General features: G+C 46.5%; 2 protein-coding genes across 2 annotated transcripts in view; one reads left to right on the top strand and one right to left on the bottom strand.

Annotated features, from left to right (window-relative positions):
* The first annotated feature begins 6,834 nt into the window (after positions 1-6,834).
* On the top strand, positions 6,835-15,830 carry SH2D4A (SH2 domain containing 4A). Its single transcript, XM_008949879.1, has 9 exons — positions 6,835-7,009; positions 7,757-7,916; positions 8,424-8,574; positions 10,574-10,639; positions 11,049-11,184; positions 12,409-12,625; positions 13,010-13,140; positions 14,012-14,232; positions 15,738-15,830. Exons 1-9 carry the CDS (start codon positions 6,835-6,837, stop codon positions 15,828-15,830), a joined length of 1,350 nt encoding a protein of 449 aa, XP_008948127.1.
* Positions 15,831-21,217: 5,387 nt separating this feature from the next.
* CSGALNACT1 (chondroitin sulfate N-acetylgalactosaminyltransferase 1) overlaps positions 21,218-21,640 on the bottom strand; it is a gene marked incomplete at its 5' end in the record, with an annotated part of 6,812 nt that continues 6,389 nt past the window's right edge. The window contains 1 exon segment of the mRNA XM_008949880.1: positions 21,218-21,501. Coding sequence (XP_008948128.1) covers positions 21,218-21,501 — 284 coding nt within the window.

Here is a 21,640-nt window from a genome sequence, read left to right as displayed (position 1 = left end):
GTCAGCCGGCCCGGTGTCACCCCCGAGGAGATACCCGAGCACCTTTCCCAGCACTTCTCACCCACTGGGCCGCGGGCTGGGAGACCAATCGCTCAGAAATCAGCTCCAGGATGCACGAAGTACAAGGTGCAGGCATCAGCTAGGACATTCTCTGGAGATGGGCTGGCAATCCTGCAGCACCTCTGACACGAGCAGAGAGAACAGCTGAAGTAAACTGTGAGGGAACCCACGGGCACAGGAGCAGGCAGTGAGCTGGAGGTGCCCAGTAAGGTGCAAGGCCAGTAGCAATGCCCCAGGCTTTGGGCAGCACCCCAGGACCATGGGATAGGGGTGGCAAAAGGACAGACCCTTGGGCAGCTCCAGGCTGAGCTCTACCCCTTGCTGAGGCTTCCTCATGAAAAAAACAGACAAGGAGAACGACTCCATCAAGTAGGAGAATAGGTGGGAACCCAGAAAGACATTCCTGAGGCCTTGGGATGACAGAGGCAGGTGCAAGGAGCCAGGTGAGGATGGGGAACAAGCATTCCATTAGCAGATATAAATATTGCAGGTTGTGTTTAAAAAAAAAAACCCAAAGCTCATTGCCCAAAATTGTTCAAAACCTGCCAACAGACGAAATTAGGTGTCATCATTAGAAAAACTGTTCTATGGAGTGGCTGGGTTTGGTTGGTTGGCTGATCCTGTGTGTTAACCTATAGAAGCCCTCACCCTTTTTACCTCACTGATCTTTTAACTGATAATTCCCTAAGGAATTTTGATGTAGAAAGGTGATTCTCACTACATCTAGATCAAGAAGTATGTCCACTTGATCCTAGCAGGGAAGAAATCTTTTTCTATAAAGCCATATGGCCTGAAACTGTTTTCAGTAACTGCTGACGTATCGAAGTATTTTTCCTTATTGTCATCCCCATCCACTTGTGCCTGCTGTAAGATAACTGGTGCCCTCCCCATCAAAATCAGGGACCCATAAGGTAAGTCAGTTCAGCTATTGCTAATTTCAAGGTAGTTCATGTTGTGGTGACTTCATTGGTTTTGTTCTTTCAAGTGTTATATGCCCGCCTTACACAGAATCTGTTTATGCTAAGTAAGATACAAACAGATCTAGTTCTGTCTTCTCAGAGTCAAGCTTACAAAGTGATATTTTCCTTCTGTTATGACCAAACCAGGAGTTTTCCTTTTGTCTGAAACAGAAAATGGTAGGCTGAGGCAAAATTAAACAGAAAGAGCAGAATGAATCACTCCCCTATTTGGAACAGGATGAGGATTAAAAAAAAAAAACAAAAAAAAACCCCAAAAAACAAAACACCAACCACCCACAACCTAACAACAAAACAAACAAACCATCAATCAACAAAGCCTGGAAAAACAAAACCCAGGCCTTGAGGGATATTTTGGTAGTAGCTTTGCCGGTGCAGCTGCTAACAGAAATGTTTTCTAACAAAAGTGCATTTTATGAACCAATGTGTGGCAGTTAACCCACGAAAGCTCGTGCACTGAGAGCACCGTCTGGGGAGCAGTTACCTTTGGCTGTGCTGATTTGAAGTGTGTCTGGTAATTCTGATTTGCTTCAACTCCTGCAAAACAGTCAGAAAGCCCCCCTGAAGTCTGGCAGGGAGGTGGTGGCATCGGAGTGTGTGGAATGGGAGGAATACAGCAAAACCTGAGCACAATACCTCCTCGGTGCAGCAGGGCCTAGTTTGGCAAGGGAAGAGAAATTCAGCTGCACTCTTGGGATCCACCCTCTTGGCCAAGGAAATATAATTCCCCATGGTGCCTCTGCAGCCACTTGTTGCTGAGCAGAAGACCAGCTCCTAGGAGATCTTGATTCAAAGCAGTGTGGTCCTACCATTCTCTGAGTAACTTGGTCTAATCTGCTTTTTATGGGAAAAGCTACTTTGTGACAATGGAAATGCTCTTACATATAAGGCTATATACCCTGAAGCAGCTTTTCTTATCTTTGCTTTTCTTCTCATCTTTGAGTTTCTTGGGTTAGATTGTAGCTACTGTCACATTTACAGTAGAGATAGGTGCAGTAGGTTGAAGAACCCACATCCTAGAAAATCAGCGCAAGAACCATCATTCAACTTGTCCACTCTTTCATTTTGCAGCCTCCTATTTGACTTATTGGTGTAAATCATATCAAAAGCCTTTCTCTGGATGTTTGTCTGTTCTTTTCCCGGCGAACTTTTCCCTCTGCTGGCAACACTGGTGGTGACAACCAGGGCTAGGATGCCAGAAGGGGGTGTCCTGTGAGCCTATGGGTGGCCAAAGTATCACCCACTGCACATGTAAACAGGAACTCATGCCAGCTCTTCTCAAAGGGACTGCACTTTTATGAGTAGTCATGGGCTCCTGTTTCCCCTGTTAATGATTGTAGGTGATTTACAGGAGCACAGAGAGGAGGCCGCTCTCCAGCAGGCAGTTTAAATGCTGCACAACCTTGCTTTTTTGAAGGGTCATTTAAAGCTTTTAATTGCACTTACCCTTACAGCTTTCAAGTCAGCTATCTTATGTACGAGTGGTAGAGCCTTAAAAAGCCCTGTTTTGGCTTCCCACCTCCCCCACTTAAATTTTGCTATTTTTGGCTACTCTCGTCTCCTGTTCCCCCACAAAACCAGCTCCTATCTATCACTCCCATGAAACAAACAAACAAACAAAAAACAACAAACAAGCAGTAGAAAGTTTAACAAGACCACTACCAGAGTTTTCCAGCGAATTACCTGCTGAGAGGTCCTACCACCATTACTGCAGCCCTTGGCTTCCCCAAGTTTGAGCTGTACATATACTACTTACAGCTGGAACAGCATCAGCAAAAACACTCCTTGCCAGGTGTTGGTAATATAGCTCTCATGCAAACTTTGGGAACAGCATATCACTGATACTACAAGGATTTCCAGCTCCTAAGGTCTTTAATGAAGTGACTGCTAAAAAAGAAATACTGCAAACCTCTCAAAACGCTTCTGTGATTTTCCAGTGTTAAAATAGCTGATGCTTTAAGGGGGTTGCTCTGGGACACAGCATTATAAATTTCCTCTCACAACTGACTTTACAAGGAGACCCAGCTCTGCAAAACTGCATCAATACCACAAAAATTGTTTGCTGAGTGCCCTTCCACCTTGACAACACGCAGGGTCCTCGAGCATGGAAAGAGCGACTGGTTTGTCACCAGTGCATGCAACAGAGCACCTCATGTCCTCCTAAGAAAATGCCACAGCAAAGCCATTCCCACTCCTGGGAAGCCAGAGCAGCATGGACACATTGCGTGCCTTCTGCTGATGGCTTTCATGCATCATGTCCCAGGAAGCCTGATTTAACTAAGGAAAAGACTTGCAATCATTATAAATTATGTCTGTCCCCCAAGTGCTTTGTGGGAAACAGATAACCTGCTCAGGTAGAAGGAGTCAGGTTGGATACAGAAGGTACAAGGAGGAACCTTCAAAGACAGAGGCACAATTCAGACAGGGTGAGGAAGGGCACCTAAAGCTCCAAGAGGTGGTATTGAAAGAGATGGGGAAAGAAACACCACTTAACCACCAGAGCTTTGCTCACTGCACATTGTAACTGCAACATAAACTGCTCTGGGCCTCATCCAAACCCTCCTGTGCAGCCAAGAGGTGAGGGGGAGGGCTGGCCTGTTGGTGAGGTGGATCCCAGCTGCCCAGTGCTGCATGAAGAGGCAGGGTGCAGGACTGGAGCTCACGATCTTCACTTCCAGCTGGTTCCAGCCACCACTGCCAGCCAGAGCTGCACACGGCCTCTGCTCAGCTCTAGCAAGGGCATTCCTGTAGGGTGGCTTTTGGCCGTCCTCTTTGCCAAGCACCCCTCTGGCTAGTGAGCTGCAATTGTCTGAATCGTTTCTGGGGAGAAAATAATTCTGCTGACCCAGAGCCAGAACAGGGAGCCTGACCAGCTGGCTGGCCTCTTTCCCCCCTGGGCAAGACACTGAGTGCCCTCTGTTTAACAGAACCACTTGGAGTTCAGCACACACAAACCACAAGTGACACCTTCTCACCCCAAGGGAATAAAAGCATTTCACCTTCCTGCATGCAGCCAGTCTTTTTTTATTAAAAGCTCCTTCAATTTTAGACAACATGATTAATTTCTCTCAGCCCATGGAAGGTATCTCTGCCAGACCATCAAACTCAGGTCATGCTCAGAGCTACCATCCACTTCAGTTACTGCTTCAGACCCACAAAGGATGCAGCCCTTGTGGCTTCTACAAACAAAACCCACCGTGGGCTCAGACAAAGAGGTCATCATGTCCTCTAAATCAGAGCACCATCAAGTACCTTCTGAAGACATCAGTTTACCTAAAATGAGCCCCAAAATTTGTGTCTTTCACACTGTCCTGTGTTGAACTGATCTTAAAAGAAAAAAAGAACAAACACCACAACTAAAAGCTTGAGGGACATATTTCTGGTTGAAGGCACTTTTCGGACCCCCTGATCTGTTAGCAAGAGGCTTCTGTTTCAGGCAGTGCTTAGGAGCAGGAAGCAGTGAAGCTTGAACAGCAACACTCCAGCAGTGTCCCTTAGTTTTGCACGTTACCAGACAGTTCAGGTACCCCAAGGTTTAAGGGATTGCTTGCCCAACACCCTCCCCACAAAAAACTCTTCCCCCTTTACAGCTGCTTCCCCCATGGCTTGAGAACAGCCCAAGCCCCTTTGGCTGCTGAGCTGAACAATTCTCGTGTCAGGGGACACTCAGAAAGCATTGCCCAGATGACACCACCTCCCCTAAAAGACTTTGTTTTGTTTTGTTTTAATGAAGAAAGCTATTTTTTAAACAAACGTAATGCAGATTGGGAAGAGCAGCTCCATGCTTCTGGAATTAAGCTAGTATTTTCACTGGGGGAAAATATGAAGTAACCAGAGAAACAAACCAGAAATGAGAAGGCTTATCCCCAGCTCCTGGTTACTCCACCTTCCCAGAGACTCCTGCTCCTGCCCTCTGCTGCAGCTAATGCTGTGCTGGGACTGTGGTCTGCCCTGTCTATCCCTTTTGGAGCTTCTTTTCTCCTTGCCTACAGCTCCTCCAGCTGCTCCAAGCTCCTTTCAAGCTCTCCATGCTGAAGGTGCATGGGAACTTCACTGCACTGGGGTTCTAGCCAGCTCTATCTCCAGTAGTTTTAGAGCAAGCCATGTTCAGAAGTGGAGGGATGCTTGGGACATGCTACCTGATCCTGGCATGGGGGTGAGATTGGGGAAGGTGGACCAAGGCAGCAGACACTGTCCTGCTAGTCTGACTTTATGAAGATTGTTGTTGTGCTGCCCCATTTCAACTAGTTAACTGTGGTCTGTGTGTGCTCCTTGGAAAGCTTCAGTATTGTGCTTGTGGGCTCCTCTACCACCTCCTTCTCTGTTATTTTATTTGGCAGAAGCCAAGGAGACTCTGAAGCTGGAGGTGCTTCCAACACTTTTCTTTCAACAATTTGGTCCATTGGGATCCACACCCTCTCCTGTAAAATGGTTAATTGATTTGACTTTAGAGTTTAATAAGTACTCCCACTTCACCCTGGCACAGGTCCTTCTGCCACCTCTGTTCCCTTTGTACCTCCACCTTGCTGCCCCACCAGCCCCCTTCCTCTCACCTGCTGCTCTAAGTCCTAGTATACTTTTTCCTTAGACTCCCAAGATTTGTGCCTCACATAAACAGTCCTGCTAGCTTCATATCCTTGCAGCCTGCTAGCAACATTTCCCAATAATTTGTCCAGAAAGCCCCTACCACTCCTGGCCAGCCAGACACCCTGCTCTGGTATTGCATTTCATAAATGGCTGTCAACCTCCCCGTGTCACTGAAAATGCTGCCAAACAATCTCCTGACCTCTCTGAGTTTATCCAGCTAAGATAAGGAAGAGTTGGTTTCAAGGTCTTTAGTCCACATTTCTATTTTCTCATTTAGCATCTCCCCAAGTGACAGGAACGCTCCAAATTTTTTCAGTGGAACCCTTGCTGTAGGTGTAAATCCACAGGCACGAAGCATAGCTGTGTGGGTACCTTGCTGGAGTGCACCAAACATGACCTGGCATCCTGGGCAGGAACAGGGCTGCTTCTTCTCCCCATCTGCTTCATCCCATCAGACAGGGATGTCCCATGCCAGGCTCACCGCGTGGGCAGGTTGCATCAGCAAGACGTGTCAGACTGGGATCTGCCTCGGCTCCTCAGCTGCTGACCATCCAACTTGTCCTTCTTCAAACCAGCTGCACTACTTGCACTCCTCTGACTTGTTGTGAGGTTGCCTTTGATGGAAGGTAGCACTCCAAAATTGCCACTCCCACCTCAAAAGCAGAGCCGAAAGCCCTCCCCATCTGTCTTTGGTAAAGTGAGGGAGGCTGGGCGTTTGATCATCAAAGCTTTCCTCTTTGGAAAGAGGAGGAGCCGTCTAGTCATGGGTTCATTGATTCCCTGCCCAGCCGGAATGTTTGCTTGGGCACAGCCAAGCCACACCTCTGATGACTGCAACAGGCAGCGCTCGCTCTCTCTCTTTTGATACACTATCAGCTGGGTTTATCAGCACATCAGCACAACCTCCCCACTTCAGGACTCCGTGCGGAGCGGGCAGGGGCTGCGTGGGAGCTGAGCTCACCTCTTATTTCATGGAATCTTAACAGCAGGTTTAAAACTACTTATTTACTTTTTTGGTCTGTTCAGGAAGTCTGAGCTAAAAAAAAAAAAAAAAAAAAAAAAAAGCAGAAGAATAATTACTCTGGAATTTTGAAATTGTAGAATTCCTGCTCCAGGCTCAGGCGGGGAGGGATTCTTTCTTGTCTGAGCCAGGAAGAGGATCTGATCCCTGGAGATCACCACCACAGTGGTGTAACTGAAACCTGTAGCCATGCTGAAACAGATATTATCAGACATGTACATCGATCCTGACCTGCTGGCAGAGCTCAGTGAGGAGCAGAAGCAGATCCTTTTCTTCAAGATGAGGCAGGAACAGATCAGACGGTGGGAGGAACGAGAAGCTGCTGCGGACAAGGCTCCAGCAAAGAAGCCACCAACAAGAAAAGGTAAGTGGGCCTGCTGGCTGCTTCCCCTGCTGGCACAGATCTGGCCAGGTCAGCTGCTCCCTAGGAATAGGAGGCAACGTGTCCTTGGAGTGATTGCTTCTCCCAGGGACACACCGTAGCCGTATTTCCAAACTGGAACTAACCCCCCCATGTGATGGCATAGTTTTGGCTGGACACACAATGGTTTTACTCCCTGGCCCAGACACTCTGTCCTTGACCAAATTGCTCAACTCCCCTAGCTGGGAAGACAGGGCTTACCTGCCCCGAGGAGATGCACCTTATTAAGTTTCCCACTAAATGGGGCCTCTGAGTCTGTCTGTGAAATAACCATGGACTTGAACGTCTGCCCTGGGGCACCAGATCTGCAGGAGGGTTCCCGTTGTGCCTTTAGACCTGAAGTCCCCTTGCCAGTATTACACAGCATGCTGGCTGCTGGGAAGATAACTCTCCTCTCCCAGCTCTCCCCTGCGTGCCCTGTTTGCAGGTAGCTCACACTCACATAGTCTGGGGAGGGCAGTGGCAAGGAAGTAAAGCAAGAGAGGCAGCAGTGGTGAGTCTTCTCCCTTGCCCCCAGACTCAGAAAGGCCTCCTTCCTGACCTGGCTTCAGTACCATGGAACAAAATGGGAGGTGTATCCCAACCGAGCTTTTCTGAGCTTTTTTTGGAGAGGCTTTGCCACCAGGAGGGCACAGTAGGTACAGAGCTGCTGAGCAAACAGCGTTTCCCAAAGAGCTGCTTCTTTTCCAGCCAACGGGAAGAGGGTGACATGGAAGCTGGGTGCTGACAACGATGTCTGGGTCTGGGTGATGGGCGAGCATCCGTCAGATAAATCCTATGCGGCCATCTGTGAAGAGATCCGCGCACAAAGGGCAAAGCAGTTAGCAAGAGAGCACAGCAAGGAGGGCAGGTAAGCGCCCCCCAGCTGGAGGACTCAGAGGGCACATGCAGAGAAGAAGGCATTTCTAGGGACCCGGAGGCTGGAGCATTTTCTGTAGGGGCTGTGGTCACCCAACAGCCTTGACTTGCAGGCAGGAGGCGCAGGCAAAGGCCGGCGCTCTGTGAGAGCACACGGTGCTGGCGGGGACCAGCTCCAGCCTGGGGCTTCCCCGGGCTCCCCGAGGCTCGACTCAGCGGGCTCCTGCCTGGGACCTTGGGACCTCCGCAGAGCACAGGAAATGCTAACTGGCTGTCGCCGCGGGGGAGGAGTTGGGGCTGCAGTGATTCACCAGCGGGTGCCGGTCTACGGCAGCACGACAGCTACTCACCACCAGTCATTAAGTTAATTATTCCACTTACCTGATTTGGAGATATGATAGCTGCCTCTGCACGTCACTCGGTCACTGCTCTTCTCATGTGCAGCTTCCTCACAGGATGCTCGGAGAACATCCTAAGTCCTCTCTCACTTGCATTGCAGAGACACTGACTCTGCTGTAACGTGGTCACCACATCCACAACCAGATGAGACAGTTCTTCACAGGAATGAAAAAAACATTGTGGAGGAAAAGAAGGAAGGTGGGAGAAAAACTGGTGCTGCTACAACAGAGAAAAGCCAGGAGGTCAGAAAGGTAGTTTTCCCTCTTTTCTCCATGACTATGAGAAACACGTGCTTTGAGACCTAGGAAGTGCAGCAAATCCTGTTTGCTGTAAATAGAAAACTGAAGAAGAAAAAAAGCCAGCTGTGAAGGCTTTTCTTCTGTAGTCAGAGCAGCTGTGTTGTTACATCCTTCCTCAGGACTCTGGAGGTCTGAGTGCTGTTCTCAGCAGGGATAGATCTGCTCTGTATCAATGCATAAGTTACTCTGGATTCTTTTACTTCCATTCTCCATGGGACAAACAAGGGTCCCAGTACTTTCCCTCCTGCTCTGTGGCTGGTTTGGATGACTTTTGGGGCAAGACTGGAGAAGCTGTCCCAAACTCTGTACAGGCAACACCACAGCCCTCAGACAAATAATCTGCTTGTATGAAAGAACTGATGAAGTTTATTTTACCAGCATCATCTGACATGGATATTTTAGTGTGTTTTTGTTTTTTTTTTTTCCTGGTTTTTCTTCTAAAATAGCTAGAAAATAGCTTCTGACCTTCACAACACAGGATAATTCCAAATGCTGTAACCACAGTGTCTATAGTGTTTCATTACAGAAATATATTTCTCCAGCAATAAATGCATTTATGCTTCTTAACTGGCTACAAAAAACCATTTGCAGAGAACTGAGAAAAAGATGAGTTAAATTAACTACCCAAGCAACTGAAGTTGAACAGAAGGAACAGAACACTTGGCCAATTTAATGGGAGAAGTCCAGTCTCATTCAGCAGAATTTTCATTCAGCCTTTTGCTGCTAACTTGTATGAGTGCATATCCTTTTATACAGCCATTCCAGATTTCAGTGTAAAAAGACTGATAGTTGAAACTTGGGTTTTGGCAAAGAGCCTCTCCCACTGCAACTAAAACACTGAAGGGAATTTGGAGTGGCTGTGTCCTTTATCAAAAGAGCTTCTGAGTCACATGGGGTTTTTCTTAGCACTGTTTGCTGAAGTTGAGCAACTATGTGGGAGTTTTTTTTTTTCTTTTCCAAATGAAGGTATTAGTCACAGCAAAAAAAAAAAAAAAGAAAAAAAAAAGAAAAAAAAGAAGAAAGAAAAAACAACCCCAAACCTGCCACCACTGCCCCCAAAAAGCTAATCCCCTTTCAAAGTCTTGCACATGGAAATAGATGGGGGTTCTATGCTTTACTTCTGTTTTCTGTCATTATATGACTAGCATGTTTTCCCAGGTTTCTGGGGCTTTTGCTATTAGAAGGAGGGATTCAGACCAAAGGTCCCTGTTGCATTTTCTAGGCCTGGAGAGGGGCTTTTTCTCACCTTCCTCATTAAAGTGCTCTCTCCATGATCTAGTCCCCATTTAACCTGAGGGATCCAGCCATTGTGCTTTGTCTGCTGCAGGGGAGGGTGGCTGATCTAAGAAAACAACCCGCTTCACACACATTTGAAGTTCCTAGTTTCCTGTCAAGGAGAGAGAAACTCAAAAGCCACGTTCATATTAAATATTAGCCCAGTGAGTGATGAAGATAAAGCGTGTCCTTGGTAAGCAGCATAGTACAGTTAACTCATTACTCACTCTTCAGGGGGAGGCAGTCTGGGTCCAGCAGGGAGGCAGGTGGGTGGGTGTTTCCTCAAAGACAAGTCTAACTGTTTGTCTTCAAAGGCAGGTCCGACGACTGCCAGGGGTAGCTAGACTGGTTTGCAGGGAAGAGGTAACCCGAGATATGCAGCTCGCTGGGTCAGTTTGACGAGCAGGGGGTTGCAGCAGCTCAGCCCCAGCAGCAACAAGCACAGGCAGGTAGAGCTGTGAACGGCAGGCTCTGCTAGGGCTGGCTTCAGAGGGAGGGAGGGAAGGGGCTGCTCCTTGGCACCACTCAGGAGCATTGCTTAGCAAATCTAGGCGTGCTTATGACTATCCTGAAACCCCCCCAACTCTCCTCCTGTGGCATATCGGGCCTAATATGATGAAAAAAGCAATGGTCCTAACGCTGCACTTATTTCTCACTGCTCTTTTCCTCCTCCCAGAGGGAAGTCAGAGATGTTTGGCAGATGCTGGCAGACTGTCACATGAGGAAGCGTGGCTTCCATCAGGTAAGTGGCAGCCTGGGATGCTCCTAACACATTGAGTAGGGTCCAAACTTTATCCTAGAATCCTAGTCAAGTCTCAGAGCCTCATCTGACCCAAGAATGTCCTCTCCTTTTGGACCAGCTTTATCCAGTGTTGCCATGCTCCTCATGTACAGTGTGACAACGTGGAGATGATATACAGCAGGCCAAGCTGGCAGACAGGGAGCAGCATGGGGAGACAGTCCTGATTATTTCTGGTAGACTCTTGTCTCTTACTTCCTCTGTTGTCACTTGCAGTAAAGACAGAGGGTCTCTGTTGTTGAAAGTAGAGAGATTAGCAATAAAGAATGGAGTTCCTTGTATTTCAAGGCTAACTAGAAAACATGGATGAAACTAACCTGGGACAAATCTGAACATGCTGTTTCATTCATAGATGAAGGAAGCACAGAGGAGAAATTCAGAAGAGATTACAGCCCCCCAGGAGGCAATACCACAGAGCCACCCCAGCCTGGAGAGCCAGAGTTCACTGCAGAAGTCAGAGGAGAATGAGCCTGAATGGCAAGAATCCTGTAAGATCTTTGGGTGACCTTTTCCTATGGAACTTCAGAAATCTTAGGGCTCTGTGGGGTCACCTCAGTCCTTCTGCCACACTGGAACTGAGTAATCAGTCAGAGGGTGGAGAGTACTGGGAAGAAATACAGCACTGCATTGTCAGAAATATTTCTGAGTCTATATGGCATTGAGACTAGAGCTGGGCAGGGAAATGGAAAATGTTTCCTACAGATACTATATTAAAACAAGTGACAAATAGGAACTACATGGATAATTAATAGCCAAGATTATTAATTTTAAACTAGAAGCTGGTTTTCTGCAGGACTTTGCAGTAACCATTGCTCTTGAGGACAAGTATAATGGGTGTCAGGGACTAACTAAAAAGGGCTTCCCTGTCACCCAAGGACAATCCCACCTAAGCAGAGCCCTGCTGCACTGTGTCAGGTAATGAGTCCTGATGACAGGAAGGAAACCAGCAAACAGTATGAGACTTGTAGCAGCATCCATCACTGCTGCCAAATAGTTCCTGAAGGAGAACCTGGTGCATTTTTTCCCCAGTTCCTTCCTTGCTGCTCAGTAGATGGCAATGCTGTACTACCAATTGTTTCCAGTTCAGGCCAAGGGTTTTACTTTTCTTACTGATAAAAAAAAAAACAACAAAAAACCCCCCATAACTCTGAAGTTTATTACAAAATCAACGCAAGAACTATCCTAACTCAGACCAGCTGGGGAGCTGGTTACTCTACAGACTCCAGGATGAGCTGGACTCAGACAAGTAAAAAAAAATACCCAGCCAAGTCCTCCACTTTCCGCAACAGTTCTAGTGTGACTGCCTCTCACCCTCAAAAAATGATCAGCACTATCATTTCCTTCAGAGGATTGATCTGGGGTCATTTCAGCAGCTTTTATTCCATACACCCTCCCCTGCTGCTGGCTCACATGAGAGGCACTACAGAAATCTATATCTGAAGCTGGAATCAGCATCTGAAATAAACCCCAGTAGTCTCTAAGTACAATGGGAACTGGTGCCCAGAAAGAGCAGATTTTAGTCTCTTGAAGGAATAAAACCCAGACCCTCTTAAGGAGCAGATGCCCAAAAGTGATGTGAGACGTGGCAAACTGTCTCACCATGAAGTGCATCTTTCACCTTGTGAAACAGGTTGTTCTCCCACTTCCTCGAGCAGGAAGATGGCCAAGGGGCAAGCTCAAAACTTTCCTGTAGGACTCCTTTCTTGTTGCAGTGCAGAAATCCAAGGCAGCGGATGAGAAGAGGCGCTCCCTGGCACGGCAAGCCAGGGATGACTACAGGAGGCTTTCACTGCAGGGCATCCACAGAGGGAAGCAGGCAGATATTTCCAAGGGGGCTGCAGCAGGAGATCGGCGACCACTCCAGTACCCACCTCTCCCCCCCAAGCCTAAACTTATCCCTCCTGCAACAGCAAATGGGAGAGTGATGAGGTAAGGAAACTCCCTGGGCACTGTGGGGTGGAGAAAGGCTGGGGTGGTTGAGATGGGAATGGCTAGCTCTCCTCCTCGTGTGGAAGTTACACCATGCAGGGGAAAATACAGAGCCTAAGCTACAGTCCAGCCTAGGGTGTGATGAGGCTTCCTTGTTCACCCCTGGAGGGTAACAGGTTTGCTTAGTAGAGCACCCTAGCCTAGGGTGCATACCTCCTCTGTGCTAGGTGCCCACTGAAAACCATATCGTGTTGCTGACAGCTGCACTAGTGTAAGCCTCCTGGTTAGGGCTGTTCTTGACATCCTGAACAAAAGGTAGGTCCTGCCAAGGACTCGAAGGCTGTTGCTTGAACCTCATGCACAAACCATGATCTTTTCTAATAGGAAAGAGGGGATCCAGAGGACAGTCTCCAATTCCACTGAAGAAAACATCATCAGGTGGTTCAAAGAGGAGCAATTCCCTCTCCGAGCTGGCTATCAGAAAACCACGGACACAATAGCACCTTGGTTCCACGGTGAGTCCTGAGCGTTTCTGCCACAACCCAACTCTTTAAGGAGTTGGGGTTTTTTTTTGGTTTTTTTACTAACATGGCTGCTGCCACAGGCTGGGCTCAGGAGCTTTTGAAAGTAGTTAAGTTTTCCATTTTGAAAAATATATGAATGTAGTAAAAATTCCTTTAGCATTATGACAAAGGACAAGCTTAAGTCTTACAACAGAGGCCAGATCTTCAAAATACTCTGTGCCTCTATGCCACCCCTGCCTCCCTGTGCTGTATGGATGGTCACCCTGGTAGCTGTTTGGACCAGGATGAGAAAAATTTGGGCACACTTCATCCCACTCATCTTTGGTGCCAGGTCATTCTCTGTCTATATGTTCTCATCATCCATCACCTTTCTGTCACATTTCTAATAGGTGGTAATGATCCCAGCCATCTCCCTTCCTTTGGAAACCACTTCAGTCCAAGACTGCAGCAAGGAAGGTGTTGTCCTCCTGTAGCTGTGCCTTCAATGCTCATGTGGCTTTCTGACAGGTCTCGTGCTCACCTTTTGCACAGCCCTGCTATGCTGGCATCCACAAAACACTCCACAAAGCTGCTCTTTCTCACATGACACAGAAAGTGTCCTTTTGAGCCCTGTGCATTTATCATTCACAATTGGTGGAGCTGGGAACAGGTAACATACAGCACAGTTAGCACGTAGCCATGGTCTGTTACTAGCAGTGGTGGCATTCTTCTTCCTGGGCTGCTGGGCAAGGAAACAGTGCAAGGGTTGGAAGTGACACGGCCCAGTTTTAGAGTAGTAAAGCAGATTTCTTGTGAGAGCTGTTCCATCCAGTCCTGCACAAATGCTTTTCTCCCTTCACTTTTGTGTTTTGGTTTCAAATAGGTATCCTGACCTCTAAGAAAGCAGAGGAGCTTCTGAACAGAACAGTACCAGGGAGCTTCCTGGTCCGGGTCAGTGAGAAAATCAAAGGCTACGTGCTCTCCTATCGGTCTGTGGAAGGATGTAAACACTTCCTCATTGATGCCTCCAGTGATTCCTACAGCTTCCTTGGCGTGGACCAGCTACAACACCCAACCTTGGCTGACCTTGTAGACTACCACAAGGTGACTATCTAGCAATGCATTGATTAACTGTTTGTTTAATTGCCTCAGGGCACTCCAAAATAAGGAGTAATGGATTCAGTTGTTTTAAAGTACTTAACTACATCCATTTTAGCTACTGTTTGGTTTCTGTCCTGGTTTGGAGGTAGTTTCCTGTATGCTTCTCTAGAAGGGTATGCCAGCCTGATGGGTACATCTCAGGTGACCTAACACATCTCAAACATCTAAGACCTGACTCACTTCCCTGCAAGTGTGCAGAACACCTTGCAGGCAGGGCTTACAAACTGTTCAGTAGAAATGTTGATAAGGTGAGAGGTGACAGTGTACTCATGCAGACTGTTTTGGTTTTGTTTTATCCTCTCCATGGTTGTGGGGTCCCAGCAAACTGGGTAAGCAGAAAGTCCTGCTTGCCTCCAGCTTCAGCATGAAAGAGAATGAGACATCTTTACAATCTCAAAGCATGCAAGGTGTGATACTGAGCAAAGATAAAAACAGTAGAAGGGAAGGAGGAAGGTTGGCAGGTTCTTGCAATAACAAGAGCAGCATTTACTAGCACTAACCACAGTTACAGGGGCTCCAAGGAGGGCCAGATGGATGGTTCATTCTTTTACTGTAAGATCTGCCCAGGGACAGGCCAATCATTTTGCCCAAAGGTTCATTTTAAATCCGTTTCTTTTAAGTAACTGTCTAGCCTAATACAGACATGGCTAAACAAAATTGGATGTGAAGAAAATACCTGTGTACATTTGCTATATGGACTTCTATCTGGGCTACCTGAACTTCCTTCTTGCGTGGGTTTCACAGTTTAGGTGGAAATTGTTGAAAGCTGGAGTTATATGGCTGTTGATACCAGAACTAGAGGATTTGAAGCCTGACTGTGCATATCTATATTAAAGAGAGAGCCCTGCCCACAGTCTGCAGAGTCCTACAGATGGCCCGTGCTACAGCAGATGTGAGCCAGGTGAACCCATTCTGCTCAAGTGCTCTAGTGAGTTCTGCTTATCAGGTGGCCACGACAGAAGGCAAGTTCTTTCACCCATCCACCTGCTGCTAGGGTGGAGAACATGCTACCAGGGAATTCCCTGGTTAGAACAGGGCATCCCTGAGCAGAGGGCACGTGCTCCCTCCAGGATGGACTCTTGTCCCTCCCACAGGCACAGCCAGGAGCACGGCCCACAGCCACCCAGCCCTGCTGCCGCGCGTGCCGCACAGTCCTGGCCCCAGCCCCGTCCAGGCAGGGCAGCACCTCACACCCTGCATGGGCAGCACAGCTCCTGCCAGGGCCTGCCCGCCTCACGCCGCGGGGTTACTGCACCAGCACAGCCCTTCCCCCGCGGAGACAGAGCTCAGCCCTGTGGGTCCTTCCCCGGGGCACTGGGCTGCACCACACAGCAGGACGAACAAGCCCAGGCAGGAACAGGGGCAGGGAGACTGCTGTCCAGCCTGTGATGCTGTGATAGGTAGGGTCTGTTTGAAAGGTGGTGTTTAATCATACCCTGTATCGACAGGAGGAACCCATTACTTCCCTGGGGAAGGAGCTGTTGCTTTACCCGTGTGGCCAAGAGGACCAGGAACCAGACTACATCTCCCTCTTTGAGTGAACCTCCCAACCTGGCTGTGCAGCCCCACGCTTCTGCTCACAAAGACTGAACTTCCAACTAGAGCTGCTGATGCTCACCTGAAGCGGTTGCCATAAGTGCCTCTATTTTGCATCCCTCACAGCAAAGCACTGGGAGGACAAGTACTGTTGTGGGCTTGTCTATCATCAGCTGAATTAAAGGATGCCTCAGACCAGCAAGCTGCAAAGCACCTGGATCCTCTATTTTGCATCCCTCACAGCAAAGCACTGGGAGGACAAGTACTGTTGTGGGCTTGTCTATCAGCTGAATTAAAGGATGCCTCAGCCCAGCAAGCTGCAAATCACCTGGATGTATCCCACACAATGGAATGAACTAGGTGCTGAAGGGATCAGCTGAACAGAGAGACACTGCCACCTATATTTTCAGTGTTTGGTTTTTTTTTTTCAGATTACCTGGGTGGCTTCTGTATTCAAACTGCCTTTTGCTCTTGAATGCAAGGTTGTGTGCCATCTGGGAAACAGATTAGCAGCTACAGTTGAATGAGATCATACCTTTCTGAAGGCACAAAACAACTTGGAGAGGTCAATCTGTCTTGATATAGTAATTTGCATAATGTGAAGCTTAATCCTGTAAAATGCCATGTGCTTGGAATCAAGGATGTTCAAGCCCAACATCCAAGCAGAACCTCAGTGCTTCTCAGTGAAAGGTGTTCTCTGTGAAGATGGATTTTCATCAAAAGTGTATTTTTAAAACTCCTTTAGCCTCTGAATACAGATCCTCACTCTTCTAACCTGTATTTAAATTCCACACTGGCCTTTCTGCATAGAGAAGGACTAACCTTTTGAGAGGAAAGAAGGGATACAGGAGTCTGTGTGAAAGACTACCACGTGCACAGATCCTAAAAAATGTAAGAAGCAGTGCCTATATCAGTATTAGTACAATTTACAGCAGAGTGTTTGCCAGTAAAGAATGCTTTTTTCCAAAATGGAGCTATTTATTTCAAGTTGTGTCCAGATTACTGAGATGTATCTGGTATAAAATTTAACATAGAACTTGTTCTTTCAATGCAATGTTCTCTCTTCATGTCTGTGACACTGCTCTTTAAATACACAATTCAGAATATTGGGGGAGAGGCTGGACATCATAGCAAATTAATCCTCACCCAGATTCTCTCCTGTCGTTGCACATGACAAATTGTACAGCTGAGGACAGTACTTGTGGAGTGAATCTGCTAACATAATTTTTTTTTTAGAGATATAATCCTCAAATAGTGAGCAGGAGTCAATCTTATTTCAGTTTGTTACCTGTTGCCTTCTTTCTGTTTGATCAGGGCTACTCCGATTAAATTGAGGAAGAAGTAAAAACCATCATCTTACACTGATCTGCGTTTTACAGAATACAAATTAAAGGAATTAGTTGAAATCATCTGGTCATAAAATTTACAACCATAGGGATTGGTGGTTTCCATACAAGGAAAGGGGATACCTGCACTCCAGTTACTGCAGGCTTAACTTACTGGAGATTGTAAAGTGAGATTCCGAAAGGAACGACACCCTGGCAGGGCAGATGACTTAAGGAGCTTCTTGGGCACTGTATCACATGTATCAAAGGGATATTGCCAATGGGAATTGGGTCAATTGTGACGGGAGGTGCCACGTTATTTGTAGGTGGTAAAAAAATCCCTCCTTTCCTCTTCATGAACTGTTTCTTCTGAAAACTATGGCCAAAATGAAAGGTCGTTCAGAGCTCCTAGAGAAAAGTTAGCATCTGTTCTCAGGTGAAGAACATGCCAGAGCTGCTGTTGTGCTGGAGACTACGCACAGTGTTTTGTGTACCTATTCGCTGGTGAAAATGAGGGACAAAGTCTCCTTTAAAAGAGCAGTTGGAAAAGCAGGGTGTTAACTTGCAGAAATAAGGTGCAGGCTGATCTGGCATGGACACAGGAGTTGCAGGACAGCAGGACACATTCAGTTTTAGCTCTGAGATGTACAGTGGAACTCCTCAGGATTTGACCTGCTGACCAGTGCACCAGTAGCTTCACAGACCGTTATAACCTAACTCCTAATTTGCAGGTGTAGGCTCAGCAGAGCCCAGGGAAAGCCACCAGCAGCCTTCACATCTACCCCACGTTTGAGAAGCGTGCTTCAGTTTTTTAAAGACTCATGGCTTCATTTGTCTGCTGGGAGGGAATAAGCCTGAAGTTTTATACTTACACATTTAGATTACTGTGCTGGCTGCAAGGGCAGCACCCTTGCCAGAACAGATGCCCTCTACACTGGCTCTTCTGTTGCTCTGAAATCTAATTACCCTGAAAATCTATGGAGCCATGATGACTTGCAGTGGTCAGGAATCAAGGGTACTGATGGGGACATTCTCTGTGGAATCTTTCTTCAAGGGATGCTGTGCAAGGATCATAAGAGTAGTCACACTGGAAAATTGATAGTTGGTGACATTGTGATACCTGGAAGGATATGGCAGTTAGTTTTGTCCCATGCCTCTGTGCCTTTAGCCAGATCACGCAGCAGTCATCAAAAATTTAAGCAAGGAGTCCCCATGTGGCCTCCTTGTCTACACAGTATGATCTCTATTCCCTCCCCAAATAACATCCAGTCAGTTGCCATTCTGAGAAAGATCACGAGCTGTTTCTGGGACCAGGAAGGTAGAGGGCTGCATGGCAAAAGCTACGGTTCTGTTGGCTACTTCCTTTGGATTTCATCTTTTTCCACCTGGCCTGGAAGGTGTGTTACAGCTCCACTTGGCTCACAGAAACATAACTAACAGCAGCTTCCCTTTCTGAGCTTGTCCTTCACCTCTCATATCAGTGCAGTCTCCACCTTCAAGAGAGCCCTGACAGATTTCTGCTGTCATTGGATTCTCCTGTACATCAGAGGCAGCCAATGACCACAAGCTGGCTCTTTGCATCATTAACTCCATCTCATCTCTTGCCAGTCTGGCTTCTGCAGCCAAGAAACAGGAAGTTCATAGACAGTATTATTTTGATCAGGAGGGGCACCATCTCTGAAGAAATGGACATGTGCAAGAGAATCACAAAGGTGCTGTCTGAAAACATAACTTCTGATACTGTGAGAGGAGCTGGGTGGTGTGCTTCCTAAGGCAAGGTTCCAAGGTAACAGAGTGCTGAATTTACACGTGCACAGTGCTTGCAATTGGAGATTAATATACCTCTGAAGGGACCACCTGTTCTAGCCATGCTCTACAAGTGTGGCCAACCTCAGAATTATATGAAGTTGTTGAGGGCTTAGGGAAACCTAAGGGAAGATAACAAAAAAACCATCATTGACGTAATTAAGGGTAGGCTTAAGGCAGATTATGATTATGAAACTTTCATAATATACATCACCTATTTTCATATTCAGGTTAAGTGGGACTGTAGGAACAACTGTGACCATGGAGCAGCCCAGTTAGCACAGCTCTCATATGCATTCAACAAGCCATGCCTGTCTTCTCCTACTGCACCCTATTTGTAAAGTTACTCCATCAAAACGAAGCCCTTTATAAACAATTTATAATGTGTTCTGGGAACAAAAAAGGTCTTTGGAAGACCTACTTGAGTTATTGCTGAAGTTTTTATGGTAAGCGATGTATTTGGGAGTTGTTTTTTTTAAGCATAGAGAGATTCCAGCCTTTTTGTACTTTTGCAGTGTTTTTGGAAATTTGTTGATTTGCAAGGAAGTGCAATGCAGATAATTTGCATCCAACAGAAGATAAACACATGTAAACACATGTCTAGGGAAAAATTACTTACAGTAGCATGGTCCCTGTCTGCAGATTTTGCATGCAGTGCTTTCAAAATAGGTTCATTTCTACTCTTCCTACTGCACAGTGGCATGACAAATAGTGTTTTATTCATTGTTCAGTGCTATCTTGCATATTTCTTCCCTCAGCTTTTACAAGCCAAAAACCAAATTAGAATCTGTTTTCAGGCTGCCTTGAATTAATCTGAAGCTATAAAACAAAGAGACCGCTTGGAGAAACAGCACTGAGGTAAGCAAATGGGATTTCCAAGCCCAAACAGTTTTTGTTGGCTGGTATACATAAAAGTGATAAACAGCAGACAGCATTAAAAGAAAACACTTTATAAGAGCAGTAACTCATGCTTTCAACAGTTTTAGGCAAGTGGAAAAAAAAAATCTGTTCAGAAGGAGACTGAGTTTTAGGATGCATCTATAATTATCATAAGAGAATTTGCAGGGTTCAGTAATCCATCACAAAAATTTATTTTGTTAATTTTGAAAAGCTTGCTGTGCCTTGGGCAAGATTCTATATTTGGTTTAGAAGGAATACTTTGGTATAAAGTCAGAAAACGTTCATCAGCTTTGGTATCTGACATTCAGAGTTTAAAGCCTCTTGCTAAATCAGTACTGCAAGTTGATGTATAGTTCCTTTTCCTTAGCATGGTAAAGCTTCTGCCTTCCAGCACTCGGGTGCTGTAGAAAAATCACTTCACTTATCTGGACCCAGTTCCCATCCACAGATCTGCAGAGCATTTTCCAGGTGTTGGAAGGCTGTACTATTTCCTCATAAGGCTAGAAGTAGAAAAGCCAAAGTATGACAAAATAATTCCCAAGCGATAGCAACTTCATTTAAAAATAAATCTTGAGATACTTAGAGAATTCTAAAGCAGAAATACACCATCTGATTCATGTGATACAGATATGGCTCATTGCTTTTGGTTCATTGTCCCCATAAGAGAACAAACACTACACTCCAGCCTTTTTGAAACATCACACTTGATGCGTGGGGCTTTCTCTTTCTGAATTTTAGAAAGCCCTTTCTGAGATGCCTCCTGTCTCTGAATGAACGGGGGATACCCTGTTAGTGCACTGCTGCTGTCCCCCTGCCCAAGCCCCTGAAGGGAAAAAGATTTTTGGTCACTCCAGCTTAACCACTGTTAACAATCCGATGTCCTTCTCAGAGCAGGAGCTCTGTACTTATTCAAAACTAGCCCTTTTTAGATAGCTCAGGTTAGATGTAGAAAATAACTCGTCGTTATTGGCCCACCAAAGGCTCAATCCTTTAAATAACTGCACACATCTTACAAACATCTAGATGGAGGAGCACATCCATTTGTTATTGTGAAAACCACACTGGCATTTATGTAATGCTCATTGTCTCTGTAACCTCGAATCTCATCAGTGTTCAAGTCTCCTCCAGAGGCAAGTTCTGAACAGTCAGGCCAATGGAGTACTTAAAAGCCCCATTAAGAAAAAACAAACAAGAAACAACTGCCAGAAGAAGGGAGAACAAGCAGTTTCCCTCATCTTCTTTTGATGCCATCCTGCTGGAATCTCCATCCTTTCAGTCTCATCCTGTCTTTTCTTGTCAAGGACTCTTTTCCAAAACACCCTGTAGTCCAATTCAGAGGCTTTTTCCCTCCCTTTCTGCCTTCATGTCTTCTTACTGTGCAGTTTCTGCCTGTGAAGGTGTGTCTCAATCTCTTGCTTGAAAACAAGCATCCCAAGCTGGCCATGAGAGGCCTCGTTCATGGCCTTGGACTGCATGCACATTTTGTACTGCTCTGGGGTCAGCTCGTCCAGACATTGCTTTTCGTGCCACAGGTGGAAGAGGCCCCTGACAGGCGTGCGGATCACGATGAGGTTGCTGTGAAGGTACTTGCGGTACAGATGTACATCTTCACCACCCCAGCCCTTAATGTCCAGATCAAAGCCACCTGACACAAACAAATTGCAAAATAAAACCAGAAACACATACTAGCAAACCCGATGCTATTAATTGCACTACAGTTGTTCTCTGGTTCTGGCCAGCCCTTTAAAATACCTACATTTTCTGGCAACATCAAAGCGTCCAAA

This window comes from Merops nubicus, unplaced genomic scaffold (genome assembly GCF_000691845.1).
Source record: "Merops nubicus isolate BGI_N331 unplaced genomic scaffold, ASM69184v1 scaffold10231, whole genome shotgun sequence".
Taxonomy (NCBI): domain Eukaryota; kingdom Metazoa; phylum Chordata; class Aves; order Coraciiformes; family Meropidae; genus Merops; species Merops nubicus.
The sequence above is the reverse complement of the archived record's forward strand: the minus strand, read 5'-3'. Positions and strand labels throughout refer to the sequence as shown.

Bases quoted from the DNA above. Each gene is read 5' to 3' on its own strand.
- SH2D4A (XM_008949879.1), top strand. From the start codon at position 6,835: ATGCTGAAACAGATATTATCAGACATGTACATCGATCCTGACCTGCTG. The intron at 8,575-10,573 runs GTAGTTTTCCCT...TCCTCCTCCCAG, and splicing joins AAAGCCAGGAGGTCAGAAAG to AGGGAAGTCAGAGATGTTTG. The intron at 10,640-11,048 runs GTAAGTGGCAGC...TTTCATTCATAG, and splicing joins GGAAGCGTGGCTTCCATCAG to ATGAAGGAAGCACAGAGGAG.